General features: G+C 37.8%; 1 protein-coding gene across 2 annotated transcripts in view; it reads left to right on the plus strand.

Moving 5' to 3' along the window:
• LOC143182683 (uncharacterized) overlaps positions 1-21769 on the plus strand; it is a 506678-nt gene that overhangs the window by 407278 nt on the left and 77631 nt on the right. For both annotated transcript variants that reach the window (XM_076383871.1, XM_076383872.1), the window contains exon 4: positions 17024-17158. In XM_076383871.1, coding sequence (XP_076239986.1) covers positions 17024-17158 — 135 coding nt within the window. The remainder of the gene's footprint in view (positions 1-17023; positions 17159-21769) is intronic.

A 21769-nucleotide genomic window follows, 5' to 3' on the forward strand; every position in this document is an offset into this window, starting at 1 on the left:
TCAATTGTTATCGTTCAATTCGTTCGACGGGAAATAAAATTCAGGGAAAAAATTCGCGATACCTATGGCTTAAACAAATGCAAATTAACTGGACTTGTACGGTATCATGTATTGCCGAATTATTCGTTTCATCGAAACAAATATCGTGGCCGGGGATTAAACAGGAAAAATGCGGAAGTAACAGAACGGAATGAATATCGTTATTTTTAATTATCAGCCTCGCACAGTTGCCGAATTCGTTGTCATTTATTTGAAAGGCATAAAATCCGATTTTCAGTAGAGTTATTACGATACTAAAAATATTTCACTGATAATGCATTAAGTTTTATATAAAAACGTAATAAATTTCCCTTGTTTGGAATAAACCTTTCTAAATTAACATCAGCCTCGTGGCTTTTATTGCATGTTGCGGCTTGTGGAATATTCAAATACCTATAATAAACCGATGCGATATTAAATAAATTAATAAAATATATATATTTACGAAGTAAAATATAATCCTCAATTACAGACACCTAATTTTAATTTACAGAGATTTTGATTGAACTACTGACATTAAATATTTATAAAATTAATATGATGTTAATTGTAATGTAGGAATAAGTTCTGACATATATTCAGAACTTTGATTATAAAGTTTTTGATATTTTAAATGTTCAGTAACTTCCAAAGATTCAGTATCTCAGATTATCAAATTATCTATCAAGTATACAAATATTCAGCTTCTTAATCTTCAACCTTCAAAATAAGTAAATACTTTTCAAATTTTCGAGTTTCCCAAATTCTTTATAGTACTACTATCTAGGGTGCTTCTAAATATGTGGGACACTTTTCGAGGGTAGATTCTAGAGACTAAGGCAATAAAAAACATGTCTCGAAACGCTTAGTTTCTTAACTATGCACTATTTTATATTGCGTACAGTGTGATAGTTTCTTTAAGACCTATCACTGTGTGTCACTCATTCAAGGGGCTGGAAACTCCCTGGGCCTAGTAGGACTGACAGAGGATACCACATCGTGCAGGCAAGAAATGGGCCAGTATTTGCGCAATACAAAATAGCACATAACTAAAGAACTATGTGTTTTCGATTTCCCTCCCCACCCTGCCCTCAAACACCATCCCTCTCCACCAATCATCCCCGCGCTATCAATAACACCGCGCCAACCGCCAGCAACATCGATCGACCATCGATAAGGCAGTCCAGACCTAACCCTGAAACGGAAGAGGCGTCAAATCCGCGGCGATACGACGCCTGCATCTCGCGAGTCGTCGAACGATTAATGCATTTAGAGCACGCGGTAATCCTATCCACGCAATCAGCTCGATAGCGCCTGGTCGCGCCGCCAGAAACGCACCCCGAGCAAGGCCAATCAGGTCCAGCCGAGCTCGTCCATGATTGGCCGCGTGCTGTGCATCTGCACGCGACTGGTCGTGTCGCCGATGCGTTCCTGGCAGCGCGGCTCGAGTCAAATGACCTGAGTGCATCCGACGCCGAGTCGAATCACGCGCTCGTCGCCCCTCCGCGACCACCCCGCCGAGCCCAGAGTAAATTCTAGTTTGCGCGTGCATTATCTCGACCAGTCGCCGATAAATATTTCGCGCGAGTGTTTCGCCCGTGCGCGGCTGGTACATTGGAAAGCCATTATGCGCGGAACGAGGCTCCCTGTCCGCGATTTACGCCCACCGTGTTCCGCCAATGCGCAGCGGCGTCACTTAATTCGCGTTGAACGCCGTCCAACTTGTTCACCCGGATAGTTCGATACTTCCGTCGCCTGGGCTTTAAATTCTGCCCTCGACTACGCGGCCCGAGGTACTTAGCATTATCGGCGGAGGCATCTTCGTTGCTTTCAGCGGGACTCGGGAGATAGGGAGCTGGGGCGGAGGAGCTGCATTGTTGGAGGTGATGCAGCCTTTTCGCGGCCTTGGGAACTTGGAGGACCTGCGATGGCGCAGTTTGTTAATGGGAGGAGAGGGAGTTGGCAGGTGAATATTCTTGGGAGATGGGAAATTAAGTTGGTATTGAGGATGTCTGTACGCAATTTCGATTACACCCTCGAAGCGTGGGTGTCTTGGTTTGATGAAATTTGACAGGTTTGTAGATTAGCTAGACCAGGCCTCTGAAAGGTTTGAACTTTGGGAATACAGCCTACTGCTGCACGATATTGGTATCGTGCCGCAGTGTGTTGGTTCCTTGTTGGGGTCCGAGGACAGTCGGAGCTGAGGGGTTATTGAGTTAAAAAGTATATGGGTGGCTTTTTCAGCATGTAAAATGAAGGGAACAAGTAGTATTTTTAAAGAATATTTATCGTAACAGGATTGAATCTGTGAATTGAGAAAGAGTACAAGTTCAAAATTAGCTAGTTTTAAATAATCTCAGGTCTGCATATATCAATGTATCTCTGGATTTAACATACCCTAGAAGTCAAATATGTAAAATACACAGAAGAACACATTGAAATTGAATATCTGAAAATATAATTTTTGGACTCGTACTATCTTTTGGTTCTTAATTTCCCGACACAAGGGACATCAAATTAAATTGTTTAGCAATGTAAATTTCCTCGATAGCGTTCAACTAAGAGACAAAAGCTACATTATTTGAATAGCTGATAAATACTAAGATCGTATGAATACTACTAATCTGATATGAAATGAATATTCGAAATATTCACCAGTCGATTTCAAATTCTACTCCCAACAGTTCATTCCCTCAGACTTGTTCACCTGAAATAAAGCAGATCGAATGTAAATCAATCACGCATTACGCTCAATTGTCGGGTCGAAGTCGAACATTCGGGGAAACAAGCACGAAGCTAGATATATGCTAATTTTATAGATGGACCGGGACCACACTACAGCGTGACGAATAGGAAATGACTGAAATTGAATGGCCTGTGTTCTGAGAAGAATTTCAGATAAAACTGATGATCCTTATTAACATACTTTAATGAACATACGAAATTTCTATTTCTTTCTAATTTTAAGTTGAACAAAATTGACATAAGCAAACATCAGCTTCATCCTTCCTAATTAAAATTCAGACTCGTGTGAGGGTGAGGAAGTTAGCGAAAAGTATTTATCAGGAATACAATTTATTAATATTTATTGATATCAGACTATACAGTACTATTTACAGAAAAACTAGTGTAAAATTTCTCGCAAAATATTGATTTTTTCAACAAGGTACAAAAATACATTTTTGCGCAGAATGATTGGAGAAATCGCCATTAGTAAGAAATAGTGCTTCCATTTAAAAAAAGTGCAGGTGCATTTTTCAGTTGCATCGATGCACTCATGAAAAAAGCAAAGCTGTAGAAAAATAGACACTATCACACCATTCAACTTTTCCTCCACAGATTTTTTCTATCTACTATTAAATTCAAGATACAATCCATCCAAATTGTGTGGCTCAGCCTTATATACCTAATCCTCACAAATAATATAACTCTGTGCAATATAGATATAAGTTTCTATAAACAGATCACAGTATTCTCCATTATTTTATACCTTCATACACTAATTACAAAAATGTCAGCTCCTGAGGAAGCCAAAAAAAATCAGCTCTGAACCAAATTAACCATTGTTGTGTAACAAAACCTTCCAAGGATTCCCTATCAGACTCTTAGTTCTAAAGCCAATCCCCAGCGACTTTGCAGCCGCATTAGAGACTTCCCCCGAAAACACAGAAATAATTCGCTGCTTAAGAATTAACGTGGCCACTACGGGCAGCTTTGTTCGAGATTTCCCCAGCTCTCACGTCTTATTACGAACAATCCCCGAGGCTCTGGGATTTCAGTTCGTCCCTGCTCCCGCGACGAGTAGCTCGGCTAGGTCGCCAGTTTCGACAGAAAAGCCTTTGTGCACCAGCAGAACCTCCATTGTCCACTTCACTCGCGCCCTACGTGCTCATCCTTCCTTCGCCAGCTTCATCTTCTTCTTCTTCTTCTCCCTGCCCTTCGTTCTCCACCTACCAGCGCCCATCTAACCCCTGTATCATTGTCTCAAGTGTCTCCCAGGAATACTGGCGGACACCGAACGTTCGGAGAGACGCTAAATATAACCACAAAACGCCACTTTTGCCCGAACGCAACGCTTTCGATCCAACGCCTCGCCATGGGACAGCTCTGCCGAGTCCCTCTCAAGGGTCGCCATTAAACGGACTTTCGTCTTCTAATTGGGCAGCAGGAAGTCCTCTTGAGCAGTTGCTTGGGGAGCTTCTTTAGAGACGCTGAATATTTATTTCAATCACCTTTCTTGTATCCTCTGGTTACTGATGGGTTATTTCCTGGCTGTCTTGCAGACAAGTGTGAGTTTATGGGTAACTTACTATGGGATGTGTTTGCAGATTCACTCGAAATTTGAGAATTTTGGTGATGGTTGCTTGAAACTTTTGTTACTTTAGTTTTAATTTTTATGGGAAAATTAAGTTTCTTTGCCTGAAGTTTTCAGATGGGGTGTAAGGAAGATTGTTGAGAAAGGGGAGTCCATGTCTTGGAAAATTCTTTAAACTTTAGGGTGTTACTTAAACGAGGCAGGTTAAATGAAATTGCAAACCTATGAGACTTGTGCAATAATTTCGAAGAGGTTAAAATTAATTAAGATAAATAGGTTAAAAGTTCATTATGATGGAATCGTAGCCATTCTATTATATTATGCATTTAATATTATACGTGAAAGTTTATTATACTTATACTTAGTAACATTTATCTATAAAGGCATCCTACATATTGTGTGTATGCAGCTCTCTAAGGATTAAATACAGTGTTTTTGATGCCCAACCCTTATGGCGCCATCTCTAAAAATGCAAATGCCAAGAGGAAATATTTACACGATAATTATTATCCATCCGTACACACACGTATAATATGAAAATATTTTAAACCCAATGGAGCTTAGTATAACCATGAATATTGTTCATTCAACTTTGCGCGTTGTTTATCATTTTATAATTAAAACGACCAAAACAAAACATAAATTAATAACGCAGCAGAACAAACTTTTTAATTATATTACATACTTTTGGCAAGGATTAAACTGAATGGAAAAATGAGACTAATCTCCATCAAAAAACTAACTTCATTGCCCGTAAACTACTTTGAAAGCTCGTTAAATAATAATAAATTAATTAAATTAAATCTTTGGGTTATCATCGATTCGTCTATAGAAATTTTTTCAAGTCTAGAATCATTTACTTATTTCGTTTGAACGATTTGAATAATGGGACGATCGTGTCTATTGTATAAGCAATCCAATCAAGGATTTTCAAGAGACTCTCGGTACGAATTGCAATTACGAGCTCGATATGAGAGTCCCTAAAATTCTGCACGCGATATCTCGCGGTTTAATGACGGTCGTCTTTTAATGAAGGATTATGATTATGATACGTTCGTTAAGTCGCTCATGAGGAGGAACTTTTCCATTTTCCTACATGTTGGAATTGATCGATTACTTCATTTCAGCGACGTCAGAATGGTGGAAACTTTAGTAATGTGAACGTCATTAATGATAGAAATTTGATTTTTTATTAGACTTTAATGAGTTGATTTTAAAGACTGACTTGAGTTTAGAAATTGTATTAATTGTAAAGTAGGAGGTACAAATTTATCTGCAAAATATGGGAAATTTGTTTACTAACCTATAGTTTTAATTAAGAGGATAACTGTGCAAGAGATTAATTATTCTACCACAGGCTAGAAGTATAATTTTTTCACCTAATTGTAACGCTGAAACTTATTTCACTAACAATCAAATTAGATTTGTTTGTTTCAATTCATTTGGTACCATTATTACATTAAGGTAAACTAAATTATTATTTCTTCAAAAGTTTATTAAAACCCTTGTCTCCAATATTCAATTAATTAAATGACATTTGGCAATTACATTTTATCATAGCATGGAGCACAGTCTAATTAAAATGTGACGTTGAGTGTAATTTTGTATAAAAATTACAGAATAGAAATTGTTAGTCGGAATTTTTAATCTATACGTGGAAAATATTTTTTTTAGTTGCCTTCCAAAGTTCGAGAATTTTACGTTATATTTTCTCGTTGCTAACACAGCTGACATGCAGTGAAAAATGTAATTGAAAGTCAAATTACGAGACTGATCCTCAGTAGCCCTGCTGAAAACAGAAACTCGAATATTAAAAAAGTAAAGGGAGAAGTTTAATCAATGTTTCATTTTATTCGATTTTTGTATTCCTGTACCTAGTCATGTGACTTTTGATTTTATATTCCTATCCAAAATTTAGTATGTATCAAGCTCGAACAAACATCCGCTAGCAAGGGATTATTGTTCGATGCAATGAACACAGGTGTATTTTAAAAAAATATGTGCAGCCATCGATTTTAAAACATCGTACTTCCTCTGATACTCTACTGACAGTTACCTCTTGTATAATTCATCTCGCAACAGAATGGCTTGTATGCAGTATGCAAATAATTTATGCAGTCTGCTTTAACTTTAAAACGTATAGTGCTCACGAACCATCTCCTGAATTTACCCTGCAAAGATGTTGTCTCGATTAACACTGAAACTACTAGAAGAGCCGAAATAATTAATATGAGAACCCTATAAATAAGTTACTTAAATTTGAAACAATAAGAAGAATAAAATTTGTTGAACTCTTTACCTTCGCAAAAGTACCAAACTTTATTTGCTACTTAAGGAAGTTGCTTTTCTAGACCAGATTCTTTCTAAATATTTTCATTTATTTAAATTACTCATCTCATCCTAAATACTTATTCAAATAAGTCATACTAAATTATAGTACAGACTACAATACAATCTAAAAGCCACCTTGAGAGACAACATAAAGGATTCATCATTTACACAAAATTTACTGTAATATTTGAAGCATACAGGACTGTGCAATAAACTCTGAATCCCTTAAACATTTAGACACTGTCACTAATGACTCTATTAGTAGTTAAAGCGACATAAAATAACAAACTAAAAAAAGAAGCAAGAGATTCTAATCTAATCATTTCCAATTGTCTCACACCTAAACAAATCAAAATGCTTCTACAATAAACGAGTGACTTCAATTAGCAAATCGATACAGCATCCAAAAATCCCAGCCCACAAGAGGCTAGTAAAATTTCTATCTCTGGAAGAAACAAAGGCAACAGCTCGTAGTTACGTTCACCTTTGCCACCATGACCGATAAAAGGCGCCGAAGATAGATCGGCGAGGACGAGGAGGGGGTAGAGAGGGTGTAGAGGGAGCGTCTATAAAGAGCGATCGTAAAGTGTCGAACGTCACTTAAAGGGTCCTGAAGCCTCTATTACTTCGAGAGAAGCACTCTATGCTATTACCAATACACGAAATAAAAGCGAGAAGCAAGCAGCGCCAGGCCTTACTTCCGTCGCCGACACTGTGGGTTCTTCCGCGACTGATTCCCTCTGTTCCGTTTCCTTTCACTCGCCCGACCCACGGGCTATCGACCCATCCGTCCCACCCTCTCACCATCTGCAAAGTGCCATTCGATCGGCCACGATCCATTAGGAAGGCCAAATATCGTTTTATCGACTGACGACAACCGTTCTTGAAAGCGTTTTTAATAGAATGGCTGCTTCTTGTCGCGACGAGACATCTTTGACGTTTGCCCTTCGCGCGTGTGTCTTCTGTTTCAGATACTATTTCACGCTGGAACTAGTAACAATCGATGAGTACTTGGTTTTAGTGGAGCACTGGGAATAGGGTTCTCAAAAAATACTGGAATTAAAGTTACAGGGTTCGCTTATGTTCAATAATTTTTTGTAAGCAAGTGACCCTAATTTTGCCAGTGTTATTAAATTCGCTACACATGAAGAATTTACTAGCTCATAATTAGAATCGTAAATTAACACTAATGTGAGGTTTGTAGAGAGAATGAACTTTGTTTTACAGCGTTTAAACTAGAAATTACAGTCTGCTGGTGTGTAACAAAACTTTTCTGTGAAACGTGATATTATCGTGCAGGAGGTTCTATATGACTTATAGGAAGCTTCTGTTTAATAAGACTTGTCTTGTCTTGTATGCAAATCTGGCACTAGGACAAACAATTCTTTCAGTCTGACCAGTGAATTCTGAAAACAGATTCCCTTAAACCAAGTTGACAATCCTTTCCATTACGATTTTTATTATGATGGAAATAATAATGGCGGAAGAATTGAAGAAGGCAGTGTATGGGATGATGGGATGGAAGGATGAGTGAAGATTAAGAAATAGTGTAAGCCAAGTCCAACTGCATAGCCCAGAAGGCTGAAATTTATTAATAATACTATTTAGAAATATTGTACAACGTTTTGTATATTAGCATAGCGAAATTGGGGTCATCTATCTATTCCTGCAAGCTCTACATTGATTCTTCAGTCCGTTGATCCTCCTGGTATTTTCCATTCAGAAAAATTTATTCTTTTCTCTCTGAATCAGTCGCTATTGTTTACTGCGAAATGTCTGTGAATATCGGTTACGCGACGAGCAAATAATTTTCCTGCTAGCTCGATGAGTTGAAAATGCGCGCTTGTAACTGTAGAGCGTCGGTGAAATCCAGCGCATCTTCTGAAGCTTCTTTGAAGAGCCATTCGCGTGTTTCTTATTTTGCAGAACGAAGCTAGAAACGAAAATGGCCTTCCTTTCGAGGCAAAGTCTGCTTGGTTTCTCCAGTAACTGATGCATTTCTGCGTGCGGCATTCTCAATAACATGTTTCTTTTACGCTGTACTCCCTATCTTTAATTATTTCGACGAGCCCTCTGCATGGGAAATTTATCTTAATCCAGGAAACAGAGGTGCTGTGTGAGATACATATTTGTTCTGTGGAGAACGTCGCGCGAAATCATTCACAAAGATATTGTTAACGACGTGAAATTAGATCTGGGTAATGTCGAGTAAAGTGGTAACTATACTGCACTGAATATAATGTAATGTTCATTCTACTATGAAGCACTTTATGTCTCCATAAATGGTATCTCCAGAGTCTGTAGGAGAGGGAACAATATATTAAACTAGAAATACTATTAGGCAAAGTTTAAATCTGCTGTTTTTAAATAGCTACAAAATAAGTTATGAACACTTCATGTTTCTTCTTCGACTAATTTTCTCATGTAATTACAATTTATTATAAAATTTTCTCACAGTCATATTAACTGCAAAAATGATCCAAATACTTAATTTTTGTATGGGTCAACAAACAATAACAGACTTCAGAAAATAATTAAATAACTACCCTATTCATGTCACAAACAAAAGCTATTGTACCATTTTCTCTTTCATTAAAAACCTATCCAGCACTCACCCCATTTCCTCTAATATGCATCACAGAGCCCTTAACCAATTTCTGCTTTCGACAGACCCACCAGCTTCATTCATGCGACACTGTCTTTTAGCTACAAAAGTGTGCACAGTTCGAACAGGTCTCCTTCACTGCCAGCTGTCCTCTTGGTCCTCCTGCATCCCCTTTAATTTTTCTTTCCAGAAATTCAAATATCCAAATATTTAATTTCTTATGCGTCAATAAGCAACAACAGGCTCCAAAAAATAATAAAATAAATACCCTATTCTAGAGTACTCCAACGTGCACAGTATCATCCTAAGAACAAAACCTTCGTACCATTTTCTCCTCCATTATAAACCCATCCAGCACTCATTCAATTTCATCCAATATTCCCTCAACTAATTTCTGTTTTCGACAGACCCACCAACTTCATTCACGCAACACTTTGTCTCTCGGCAACAAAAATGTCCCCAGCTCCGCCAGGTCTTCCTCGCCGCCAGCCATTCTTTTTTTCACCAGCCCATTTTTCGTCCAGCAATTCGTCTTTATCAAACGCGGCAAAAGAACAGTGCGACAGAGGCGAGGGTCGATGGCGGAGCAGCAGCGGTCGCCTGCAACCGAGAATTCTCCTGAAACTGAATTTTCCGCAGCGAAGGCTGCAAAGTGCAGGGTAAAAGAGCGGGTAACAGGTTTCGCGGGAACTTGCTGCTGCTAGGCCAGCGAAAAAGATTCCCAGAGAGGTGTGCAAAGAGGTGACGAGGCGAGGGGTCGTCTGGGTCTTTGGCGCTTGAAAGATTAAATCGCCGTGAACGTATTTATTCGGGCTTTCACGGGGACCACGGATACCATATTCTTCCGAATGGGATTCTATGGAGCGTGTTACGCGGGGAACGGATTGCCCAGCGATTCTGTGATCGATAAAAGCTGCCACTCTGTCCCCCGCGTCACTGTTATTGAGGATTTCCCTTTGATTTGCGGTATAGAATGGGACTTCTTTGATCCCCTTGACTTGGGACTCCGCTACTAGCTTTGAAATTCGAAAGTACCTTGAACGGAGCTTTTTTGTTGTTAGCTCGAAGCTCCTTACTGTCGAGGAGACGTAGACTGTGAAAGCATGGCTCGTTTCTCTTTTGTTTAAGATGAGAGTGATAGAAAAGCAGAGTAGAATTCTGTGGGAATAACGCTGAGCTTATGATGAGAAAATATAGTGCCAGGTTTGATCGCTTGCGCTGATTGCAGTTTCTTTAAGTCCACTGGTGTTTGAGTAAAGGATACTAATTTTGTGAAGCTTGGAAAATATTTAGAAAAATCAGCGAGTTTTGGAAATAATAGCCCAGAAGGATTGGGATATAAATATTTCATCAGAGTAGCAAATGTTAACTTAGGACATGGTGTGGTACTAAGTTATCGAGCCTCAAAGCGACGATTTTTCCTAAAAGTCCTCAGTTCTGGGTCCCTTGCAAGTGACTGGTAAGAGGAAGCGATGCATAGTAAACGGGGTAATAATTATTAATAACGTAAAACGTCGCGAGGCGGTGAACTCCCGCAGTTAAAATTATTTTTCACCGGTTGGAGATTGCTTCGTCATCGCCCAGTGTCTCGAAGGCGCAACAGCATACCCCAGGACGCTTAAGGCTAATGACTTTCCACGTAGCGTTGTGAATTTTAATGAGATTTATAATTACAAAGCGGCTGGTGCTTTCTTCTGTCTGAAACGGACAAAGGGTGAGATGTGAAAGCATAGAGGGGGATTGATTGTTAGAAGATCGTAACTCTTTCTTCGCGGAGAAATGTGAAGAATAAAAGCTACCCTTTGAATTTTCTCTTAAATTGGAAAACTGAGACGTCCTGGTATTTCATGGATGATTTTTCCCTGGTCAGTCTAGTATCCACAGATATATTTTATTTTCAGTTTCATTTTCATGTAATATGAAATATGGAGTATCTCAGGAAAATGATTTTCTTTTTTCGAGTATTAATAAGAAAATATGTGTATCAGTGCAAGGTACCAAATATTCGCACACAGCGTGGACCAAATAAAGTGTTACTTAAATTATTCTTAAAAACTACTGAGGATATCGGTTTCACTTTCTGTTTTAAATTAAATATGGTACATATTTGAATAACAAAAAGTTAATACCACCATCCATTTAAAAAATCTAGGAAGCTTCCTTATCCCTTAACACTGGAACCAAAAAATGCAGCCCCTCTGAACCACATACTACTAATCACAAAGGAAAGTAACATCAGTATCTTCATGAGTTTCTATGAAAACAACCTATAATACATTGGGTCTTTAATTCTTATTGTTCTTCTGGGACGAATTGAATGTAGACAAAATATGTGAATATATCAGATGAAATACAAGTCGGAAATAGACTGAAGCACAGCAGGTTATTGATTACTCTGCTCCCTAGATTTTACAGATAATTAGACACTCGAAGCCCTGTAAGACGAGCGTGACGCACCCTCTGTTTTTCCCGCTGACAGCACTGATCCTCTGCTCAAAGTCCCAGCGCGTTCGTCTACCTATATGCACTATAGGGGAGATTAAGCGTATTAGCGCTTCTTTCGGTAGCGCTTCGATTATCGACCGACCATCTCCGACCTCGAGAGGCCATTCGCTGTTGAATTGCACAGGTTAGTCGACTCCTTCGAACACCCACGACTTAGCCCTAGCATTGAGACGCTCAGCAAACGGATTAAAGAGGATTTCTTCGTTCTCGTTCCTTTTCGACGGGACAGCTCGAAAGTCAGACTTAAAAATTATGGTCCAAGTGTCCTCGACTTCGCTCGGTATCGAACAGTTGGGATTTTATTCGTTAGGTGACACGAAAAGTGAACTCGTGAAAGAAATCTTAGGCGAGAATCTTTTTATGTTCGTGGTCTGTCATCGATGGAGTATAAGATAGGGTAGGATGTATTCTAGCTATCGTTCAATAACTATGATTTATTTTATAATTACTTGTAATTATTTTATAATTACTTGTAATTATTTTATAATTACTTGTAATTATTTTATAATTACTTGTAATTATTTTATAATTACTTGTAATTATAAAATTACTTGTATTACTTGTAATTGCGTTTGAGGCTTCATTTTAGAATTGTTACATTATTAGGACGAAGTCTAAAGTTCACGTGAACAGCATTTGACCTAAGATTGATTCTACTGCGAGTGAGCAGTAGTTAGGTCAAACATAATGACGTCAGTAGAATAGGTCAATAGAATAAGTCGAATCAGACATGCTTCACCTGCATTTTAACTGCATCTTTGATAATTAATAAGCCTCGAACGTATTTTCATCGTTCTTCATCTTCTTCTTATTTTAGTCTGTAGAATCCTCTTTTAAAATTTCTGATACCTGTCGTTGAACACCTTGTATGTCTATCTAGGTCTATCCTGTACTTCCTCGATGCTCCGTAGAAACATTCTGTCCTCTATTATTCCAGTTGAGGGTTAAGTTTGAACCACTCACAGAGGCCATCAGCCCCTTAACTCGGCTCTGAACATCCCGCACGAACGTAAGCTGGGGCATTGTCAGAAATCAGCTGGAAAATCATTGTCTACTGTCGCGGAAGCGCCTCTCTCGCCCATAGTCATAATTTTCCTCCTTCAGTCAGTGCTCAGCGTAGAATTGCAATTTCCACCAACACGCTATTCCCATTGCGCGTTTCACCACCTCACACTCGCTCCCTGCTCTGTTTCCAGCCCCTCGGCGAGGAGCAGCCGCGTCGCTGGCTAAAGTGAACTTCCTGACTGAACTGAAATATCCGTTATGATCTGCATCCTCGTTGGGTTTCTAGGCGAAGCAAGGCAAGAAAAGGGGAACGAGGGAGAAAATAAGGAGTAAAGTGCGAGGCTGGGAACGTATCGGAGGCACGAGGGATAGACATACATTTACTCTTTGAGAGGATCAGGAGACGAGCTAGGAAAGATGAAGGATCGACTGAGGATCCTGGAAATCTGAGCGCTGGGAATCCCTGTCGACAGCTGCGAAGTCTTCCTGCCAGATATTTTAATAAATATTAGGTCGTCGATTTCTATTATCGAATTAGAATTTCAAATTCTGAGGTCGTTCTTTTTATTGGATTATAGCATCGAAGGGCTGTGACACAAGAAGGGAGAGAGACTGGAGAATTGGAATCAATTTTGTGGAATAACCTTCTCCAGGCACTGAGTCATCGGCAGGGATATTGGTAAACGAAATAAGGAAACATAGATGTAAGAGGGCTGTAGTTATGAGTGATGTGGAAGGATGATAGAGGGTTCAAGTTTAATACAGATTGTGATAGAAGACACAATTGTGACTCTCATATATAGATGAATGGAGAATTTGGTTTACAGTGTTTCCTGTGCTTTTTTAATTCAAAAAACCTTCCTTCCAGTCAAGAGGAACAGTATTATGAGCAAACTGTTACGAATGATTTCTGTAACAAACTTAAAAACATCAAAAACCACAGAAATAGTTTCAGCTAATTTTCTTCCCCTTTCCTCTAATTTACCAAGAATCCTATTTATTAATAGCAGAGCATATAAAAAATCATTCTGAATATATTTTTAACATTGGCACAGTAAGGGTTGTACAATATCCTCTAGTGCAGCCATCCTCACAGCCTCCATCACGTCTGCGCAAATTACCATGCCAGAACGAAGAAAGTGCGAACATGTTGCAGTGGATGCAGGGGCTGGGAGCATCGGGAATCCAATACGGTTAAAATAAATGGAAACGTTGCCCATTGCTTCCCTGAGAAAGGGTTCTCGGCCCAGAAGCTTCCAGGCAAACGACTATAACGATTTTCGCTGTAAACATTTGCCCATAGCTCACGCTAGCCGCTGCGGTTCAAGTTAAATTGCCTTCAAAATTGCATCCCCGCTGGCGAGGCTGCGTTATAATGGCAGCCTGGCCACTGACTCGGATCACTCGCATAAATTCTAGTCTACGAGCTGTACCAGAACTCGCGGTACATCGCTGGCGTCGGTAATTGACCGACGATAATGATAAACAGGAAATTCTACAGTGGTCCATCGACGACGATGATAACTGGTATAGAATTTCTCGCGGTAACTTGTATTCAAACGATCCAGCTGAGTCCTTGCCTGGAACTAGCTGCGTCGATCTTTGATCGATATGTCTGCGATCGATGTACCTGTTGGCGTGAGAATGTTTGATCTGGGAAAGTTGGTTTTGGAACCCGAGGCATGGCACTGCTTTGTGGAAATGTTTGATTTGTTAATTAGAGCATTCGATGATTGGGAATTTTGGGATTGTGGAAATGCATACTGCGTGGAGGACTCAGGTAATTGTTCAGTGATAAATAGGGTGAATTTGTTTTGAGAATTCCAATTGTATGTAGGAGAGTGTATTTTAATATAATAAATTGCCTTGCCCTAGCTGGTTAATTAATTGATCAATGCACAGTAGGAGATTAATTAATAGAACAGTAGCAATACTTATACAGGGGGTTCGACAACAAGAGGCTTCATTTGCACAATATTTATTACAATTATAGTACAAGAGAGCAGTAGATTTAGTCCGAACTCAGACACGTTTCTCACAAACTTCAGGAATTTTTGTAATATATAATAATTCTGAAACAGAGCTTGAAACGCAATTTTATTTTTCATTTTTGTTCTATTTTCACATATAGAATCATATATTGACATTTCTGGCACCTCTTCAAGAAATAAAAATAGTAAAACAGAAAACATCTTTTACTGTCTTCATAAAACAATACGAAAGATTACTGTGTGGGAGGTAACTGCTAGAAAAATCTGCTTGTTTTCACCAATCGTAAAGTAGCCATACATATAGCGTCGATTTTTCTGGCCAGCTTCGTCTTAAGAGGACGAATATCTCCGAGTTAGCCACGCAAATAAGAGTCGAGCGATTTATTTGCATTAATCAGAGAAAAGCGAAAGAGGCATCGGTATGCGTTACCGTCTGCTATAACTGGAAAGCATGAAATATCTTCGCGAAGGCAGGGAGGACTAAGCTTATCCTCAGACGGATTTCAGAAATTACGTCATTTTTCTGTATCAGCTGAGAACACGGGAGAGACACTGAAATGACGAAGAATCTTTCGTTGAAGCTTTCGACGAGCTCAGATTTATTTCTTGCGGCAGACTTGAAATAACTTTCCTATGATAAATCTGATGAAACTTTTTAGATTCTTATCCTATAAATTTTAAAGTCTTATTTTTAATAAGATTTTTTTTGAGATAGATATATAGAAATATCGAAAAACATGTTAAAATTGTCCTTTAATTAAAACTGAAAGTTACACGTAAAAGTAGACGTAAGAAGGAAAATTCCAGAATAGTGTGAAAACATCTCCCCACTCCTGAGAATGTATACAATAACAGTGACGTCGAAAGTAGGCCCTAACAGGTAGCAGAGGCCAATTTTGAGGTCAGTCTTCGGTCGTTCGCGTTGGGGTAAACATTGTCTAACACTCAAGTGTCTATTCTACGTGAATTTTAATAGTGTACAGTGTCCTTAGTCTGGTGAATCAGTACAATGTTCTTAGTGTAGAATATTATGTGCTATATTTAGTATAAATATATTTACCGACTTACTTAAAATGTGGACAATTTACACAGTAAAAATAGTATTTAATTACTCCTTAAAATATCGCGTGTGACTTAATTAGTGTATCGATCACAATACTGTCTCGCCACAATGTTAATCCAACAGACAGGTTAGTTTTCTAATTTGAATCTAATTTATTATTTAGAAATCAAATTCTTTTGATTGATTGAATAAATATTTCTAACTTTAATATCTACGTACTCTTTACAGAGTAATAAATTTACTCATTATAGTATTATCGAATAATTTCCCACTTCAATTCAGTCTTTCAACCATCGAATAAATTAAAAACATTCAAGATTTTTATCAGCGTTGTTTTTTGTCAATTTGTGAGATCGACGAAATACGTACGAGGAAATTTCCCTTTACGACCATCTTTGCACCATCTAATCCTTCACATAAACGCTTGCATCTAGAGGAAATCTCGAGTGTGCAATACAGAGCGAATGAATTTGAAGATATCTTATCAAATGAAAGAAACGATCCTATAGAGGGAAAAATTGAAGTGAGAATTTAGCGCAGCTTCTGCCCAGCAAAATAGGTCGAATAAATAATGCCACGTGGTTTTCTTACATATTTCTTCGTCGCGGTAATTTATAGCATCAGACTGCCCTGCTTAATTTAGCGTTAGTTGTATTCGTCTTTCTTTTATTTCCTGGTTTACCCTTACAAATTACAGCCGAGTGAACTATTAGTTTCCTCGAAAGCAAAAAGTAGGAGAAGAATGTTTTTCTAAGAATTATCCATTTATTCGGTCAGACTGCAAACATATCTTCTACTGCAATTAAAAGAAGTAAATAAAATTTTATAGAAGAAAACAGCATAGCAGTTCTTTCAATTATTTGACGTTTAAAATATACAATATTAAAATATATTAATTACTATAATATATTAATACTAGAATTTATTAAAATATACTATATTAAAATATTAAAACATAGTATATTTTATATGAAAGATTATTAAAAAGATCCTCTTGTGAAGTGTTTTTTTTCAGTAACTATGAATGTTACTAATGACACTTTTAGTGTTTTTCAATACGTTTCACAAACTCGAAGATGTATTGTGCACCTGTTTCGATTACGGAATCGTTTTCTGTTCATTGAGTAATATACTGATATTAGTGTTAATTAAATTACAATCAATCATATGTACGTTTTCCTATGTTTCAGAGCTTGCCACAAACACCAGCAGGCGGTGTCAGCGGAAAAGGAAGCGGAAGTGCTGGCGCCGGTTCTGCTATGGTCAATGGCTCCAGTGCCGATCATCAAGATATTCGTGACGGTGCTGCTATAAACACAGAACACGTGAGTAATTTACTATTATTTGGCAAACCAAATTACAACCCAGAAATTGCTTTAAGTCGCTATAGAAGAGATCAGTTTTCAATTTTGATATACTTGTGTCCATTCAAACGTGCAATGTTTGATTATTTATAATTTGGAATATAATTTAGTAATTCCAAAATGTTAAATTGTATCTGCAAGAATCATGCATTTAAGAGACTGTATACTTATATAGATTGACATTATTTAACACTGGCTGGGCAATTGGTAAAAAGAATCTTCTTAGACCCTAATCTTTCTATGCTAATATTCACGTAAACATTTGTTACGTCAAAAATGTTAAAAATATTATTCTGAAACACATGATTTTTTAAATTTGACATTAAATATAATTATTAGGACAAAGTTAAGTGACAACATTTTAATTCTTGGGTCTGGAAAGCCTGTCAATTGCTCTGTAAATGTTAATATTTCTTATATAGTAGTTTTTAAAAATCAAATAGGTAGGTAGAGATAAATTTCTGCGAGTTAAACAGTAAAAGTTTCCTTCAAAGTATATTCTAGAGCGAGAACTTCAACGTTTCTGTTCGAAAGAAATTGCGATAATAATATCCATAGAATTTTTGTTGTTTTACAATTCATGCAGTGAGGAAGTCTTTTGTATTCATAGAAAAGGAAATTACATTTCTGTTACAAGAATAAAGGAAAGCATAATTTAAGAATCTTACAATCAAGCTATATTGAAGCCACAATTCACTCATATTTCAACTTGCTTTCAACTTGCAATCAGAACTGCTTTGATTGTATTTATAAAAGGGCCGAAAGTAGATGATTTTATCTTTGCCTAAGGGAAGTTATCTGAAGCTGTGCCTATAAATATATATAGTCTAATGTGTCGACAGTTCCACCTCTATGTCCATTGAGACTTCTTCATTTATTTTTGCACGTTCTATTGGCCGGCGAAGTCTTCGCCAACAGTTCTGAAACACCTTGCATAACGGAGATGGGCTGAGGGGAAAGCGACGTCTTCTCGAACAAGCGAACAAGAACAAATCGCGCGTCCCTCCGCCAATGATTGCCGTTAGTGTTCTTCGAAACTTCCTTAAAAGTACCTTCACGAGGAAAGTTTCGCAGTGAAAGCAACAAACTGAGTCATTCAGTCGTGCCAACGAGCATTGTTTGCTTTCTTTCGTCTTATTCCGCGGCCACCTTTATATCGTTGGATAGCGGGCTCCAACCGGAAAATGTGAGGGGAAAAACCGTCGACATACGCCTGGGGAAATCTTCGCGATTACTCATGAGTAATAGAACAACGCGTAACCATCTGATGGCGACATTAATCCACAGCTTCGAGTTTCGATATCATTTCACTCTTCAGAACGGTACATTTAATTGCGTTGAGAAATTGAAGTTTTAGTGCATTCAAAGAGAGGGAAATATTATTTTTTGTAACCCTTTTGTGAGGCGGTGTTAGTGGTGGTTTAGATAAGTTTTATTCTTATGGTGTCAGAGTTTGCTTCAGAAGTTAGTTTGAGTAGATTGCAGTCACATTTTATGCTTGAATATAGAAGATACTGAAAATCTAGTAGTATAGGTCAACCATTAGAGAGTGCAGTATACGTGAACTCTTTATAAGCAGTATATTTAACATTACAAGCTATTCAAACTAGCTATGAATTAATTATTAGAGATGTATTTAACATCTTAAACTATTTAAGTTTCTATTACAGTAAATATTTTGATTTTGTTATAGTAAATATTTAGTAATTCCTAGATAAGCTTCATTTGCAGTTTATGATCCACTCAGAGGTGTTATTTGATTGTGCAATCAAATCTAAACAAATATTACCTAAAATGAAAAATAATATTCGTTATCAGTTAACTAGCTTGTAAAGAATATTTCACTTGAAAGCAAAAACAGAATTGTAATCGATCACATTTTATGCTTATCCCTTTGCATTCCGAGGTTCTTATTTTCCATTCATTTTGTCCCCTTAGAAGGGACAACGGAGTGCAAAGGGTTAAACATAGAAGATACTGAAAATATAGTAGTATAGGTCAACCATTAGAGAGAGCAGTATATGTGAACTCTTCATAAGCAGTATATTTAACAGCACAAGTTTCTCAAACCAACTATGACTTAATTATTAACGACGAATTTAACATCTTAAACTATTTCAGTCTCTGTTCCAGTAAATTTTTAATCTCTACTATAATAAATATTTAATATTATCCAGATAAGCTTCATTCGCAGTCTCTGACCCACTTAAAGGTGTTATTTTATTTTTACGACTATTCTGGAACCAAATCTAAGCATATATTACTTAAAATTATAATAATATTCACTTGAAAGCAAAAGGAAGATTCTAAAACTAAATCCCTAACATTAAAAAACAAACGAAAAACTTAAGTCAAATAACGAACGAAATGAAACAAGAATCACTTCCTCGTCAAAATAAATGAAAATCTCACCGTTTAAAAATTATTTTCCCCTGTCGTTTAATATCTCAATAATCACGTCCACGGAACACCCATGTCTCCCTAGACTAATCCGAAACGCAGATCTAAAAATGGAAGGAACGCCTGAAAGGGAATCGTCCACAGAGACAAGTACCCCTCGCTGCACAAAATTGCAAGTAGCTTATTACTCTGAGCGCAAGATCGCATTCAGCTTTCATCGCGGCAACGAAACACCCCCGCAGACCATCCATCCGGCCAACAGGATTAAAAAAGTCCGAAAGACAGTTCAATCGGAAATCGGCTGGACGGTAGCCCTGGAATCCAGGAATTAAGCGATTACTTTCGAAGTTAACCATTGTTCCAGCCGGTCCATCAATCGGCCCTCCCACTCACCCTCCCACATCGCCTCCTTCTCCTGATCCTCCCTTCCGATTTTCGCGCGTTGATCCATTCGCACGGAATTAAAACCTTTATCTACGTTCCTCCGCCCGCCTCGTCGAGCTCGATAGACGAAAAAGGGATGAGAACGGGGCTCGGTGGTGGGGAAGGGTGGGCTTGATGGGGAGCGATGCCCGTGGAATAGCTGCGATCGTTTATTTCGAAAACGATCGGCTCACAGTTCGGCTAGATAAGAGACGTGAATTTTTGCCTCGTTGTAAGTAGGGGACACCAGGGACGAACGTAACGATTTGGGTTTAGGACCCTGTGACTTCTAAGCTTCGTGAAATTTTTGAGAACCTCGAACAGGGTAGTAAAGGTACATTGTTAAGCGATTTTTTTTTTATCTAAATAATTCTTAATTAAACATATTTTTAAGGTATGTGGTTTGTTGCTTTTGTCACTGCCCCTGGGAACGAAAGTAACTTGTGATAATTACAGGTAGTATGTACGTATGTATATGAGGTACGAATGTAACTAATGTTACTCATTTCTTTCGTGGTTTGAAGCATATTGTACACAGTAATAAGGTCGTCTGAGGTAGAGCGTAATAAAGCCTAACGCAGGGCATTTCACGGTCAGTCTTGGAGTGCTTGCGGTAGGGTGAACATCTGATTAGACTCAAGTGTTTAAGCACAATAATTTCTAGTATAATAATAGTGTATTAAGTGTACAGTATGTGTTCAGTGTAAAAATGTATTTGTATGGAATGAAAAGGTAGGAGTTTCTCAAATACTTTCAACTTAAAATATTAATCATATAAATTATAATTTTGTGAGTTTCGAATTTTCTTTTTCTAAAAACCCCAATTGATAACGAATCTTATTGTATTGAAGAGAAATTATTTTGATTTTATTTATTATCTGTGTTTTCTCTTTGCTTCGATTTTAATATGTTTATCGAAAGGAAAGAGAAATCTAGCTAAATTGTTTCTATTTTTCTGTCGTTCCAAAGTGCGTTTTGGGGTTTTGTGATATATTAGAAGACTTACTATTATCTAGGTTAATGGGTATATGGATACTAAGATTAAAATCTTGCTTCCAGTTCTTCCTAGTGTTCGTTGCATTCTTTCTTTCGTTCTGCGATTGTTGACTCAATTCCAATCAGATATTCTGTTCTTGAATTTCATTATTTTCCTGCAGTTCCACATTCAACTCTACAGTTTAGGAATTACTGCTTAACCCACTGTTTTCATGTATGTAACCCTCTTTTCCCCAACCTCTTTATTAATTTGTAATTCTCTGTCTCTTATTCTCAAAATTGTTTTCATGCTTTTCTTCGGCATTCTACTCTCAATGTCCATTTTTGTAATCCCAAGTCTTCTACTTAAATATGTAGTTTACTGTCTGTAATATTAATTGCTTCTAATACTACTAATTTATTCAATTTTAGTTCTCAATATTCCGTTTTCCTCTAATTTTATTGAATATTCTCTTAGCCCTTTCGTTTCTGCTTCCAAAAATGACTGGAACCTTTCCGCAATTTTCGATGCGCTCTCGATTTGCATGAAACTGCAAAAGGAGTTCTGCTTCATCGACTCGTGTTCCCTGTAGGGATTTCGTAATCTCAGATAAGGGCAGACGAAAATGAAATGGTCACGGTTGAATATTTTATTTTCATGAAATCCGAATTATCCTCTTGATAATACTGTCTGCATGGAAACAGAATCGCGTCGATTTAACCATATCTTGGTAGGAGTTTCCTATGTTTCGACTTATCTCAGTAGGGCAGTTA

The sequence above is a fragment of the Calliopsis andreniformis genome, chromosome 8 (assembly GCF_051401765.1).
Source record: "Calliopsis andreniformis isolate RMS-2024a chromosome 8, iyCalAndr_principal, whole genome shotgun sequence".
Lineage (NCBI taxonomy): Eukaryota > Metazoa > Arthropoda > Insecta > Hymenoptera > Andrenidae > Calliopsis > Calliopsis andreniformis.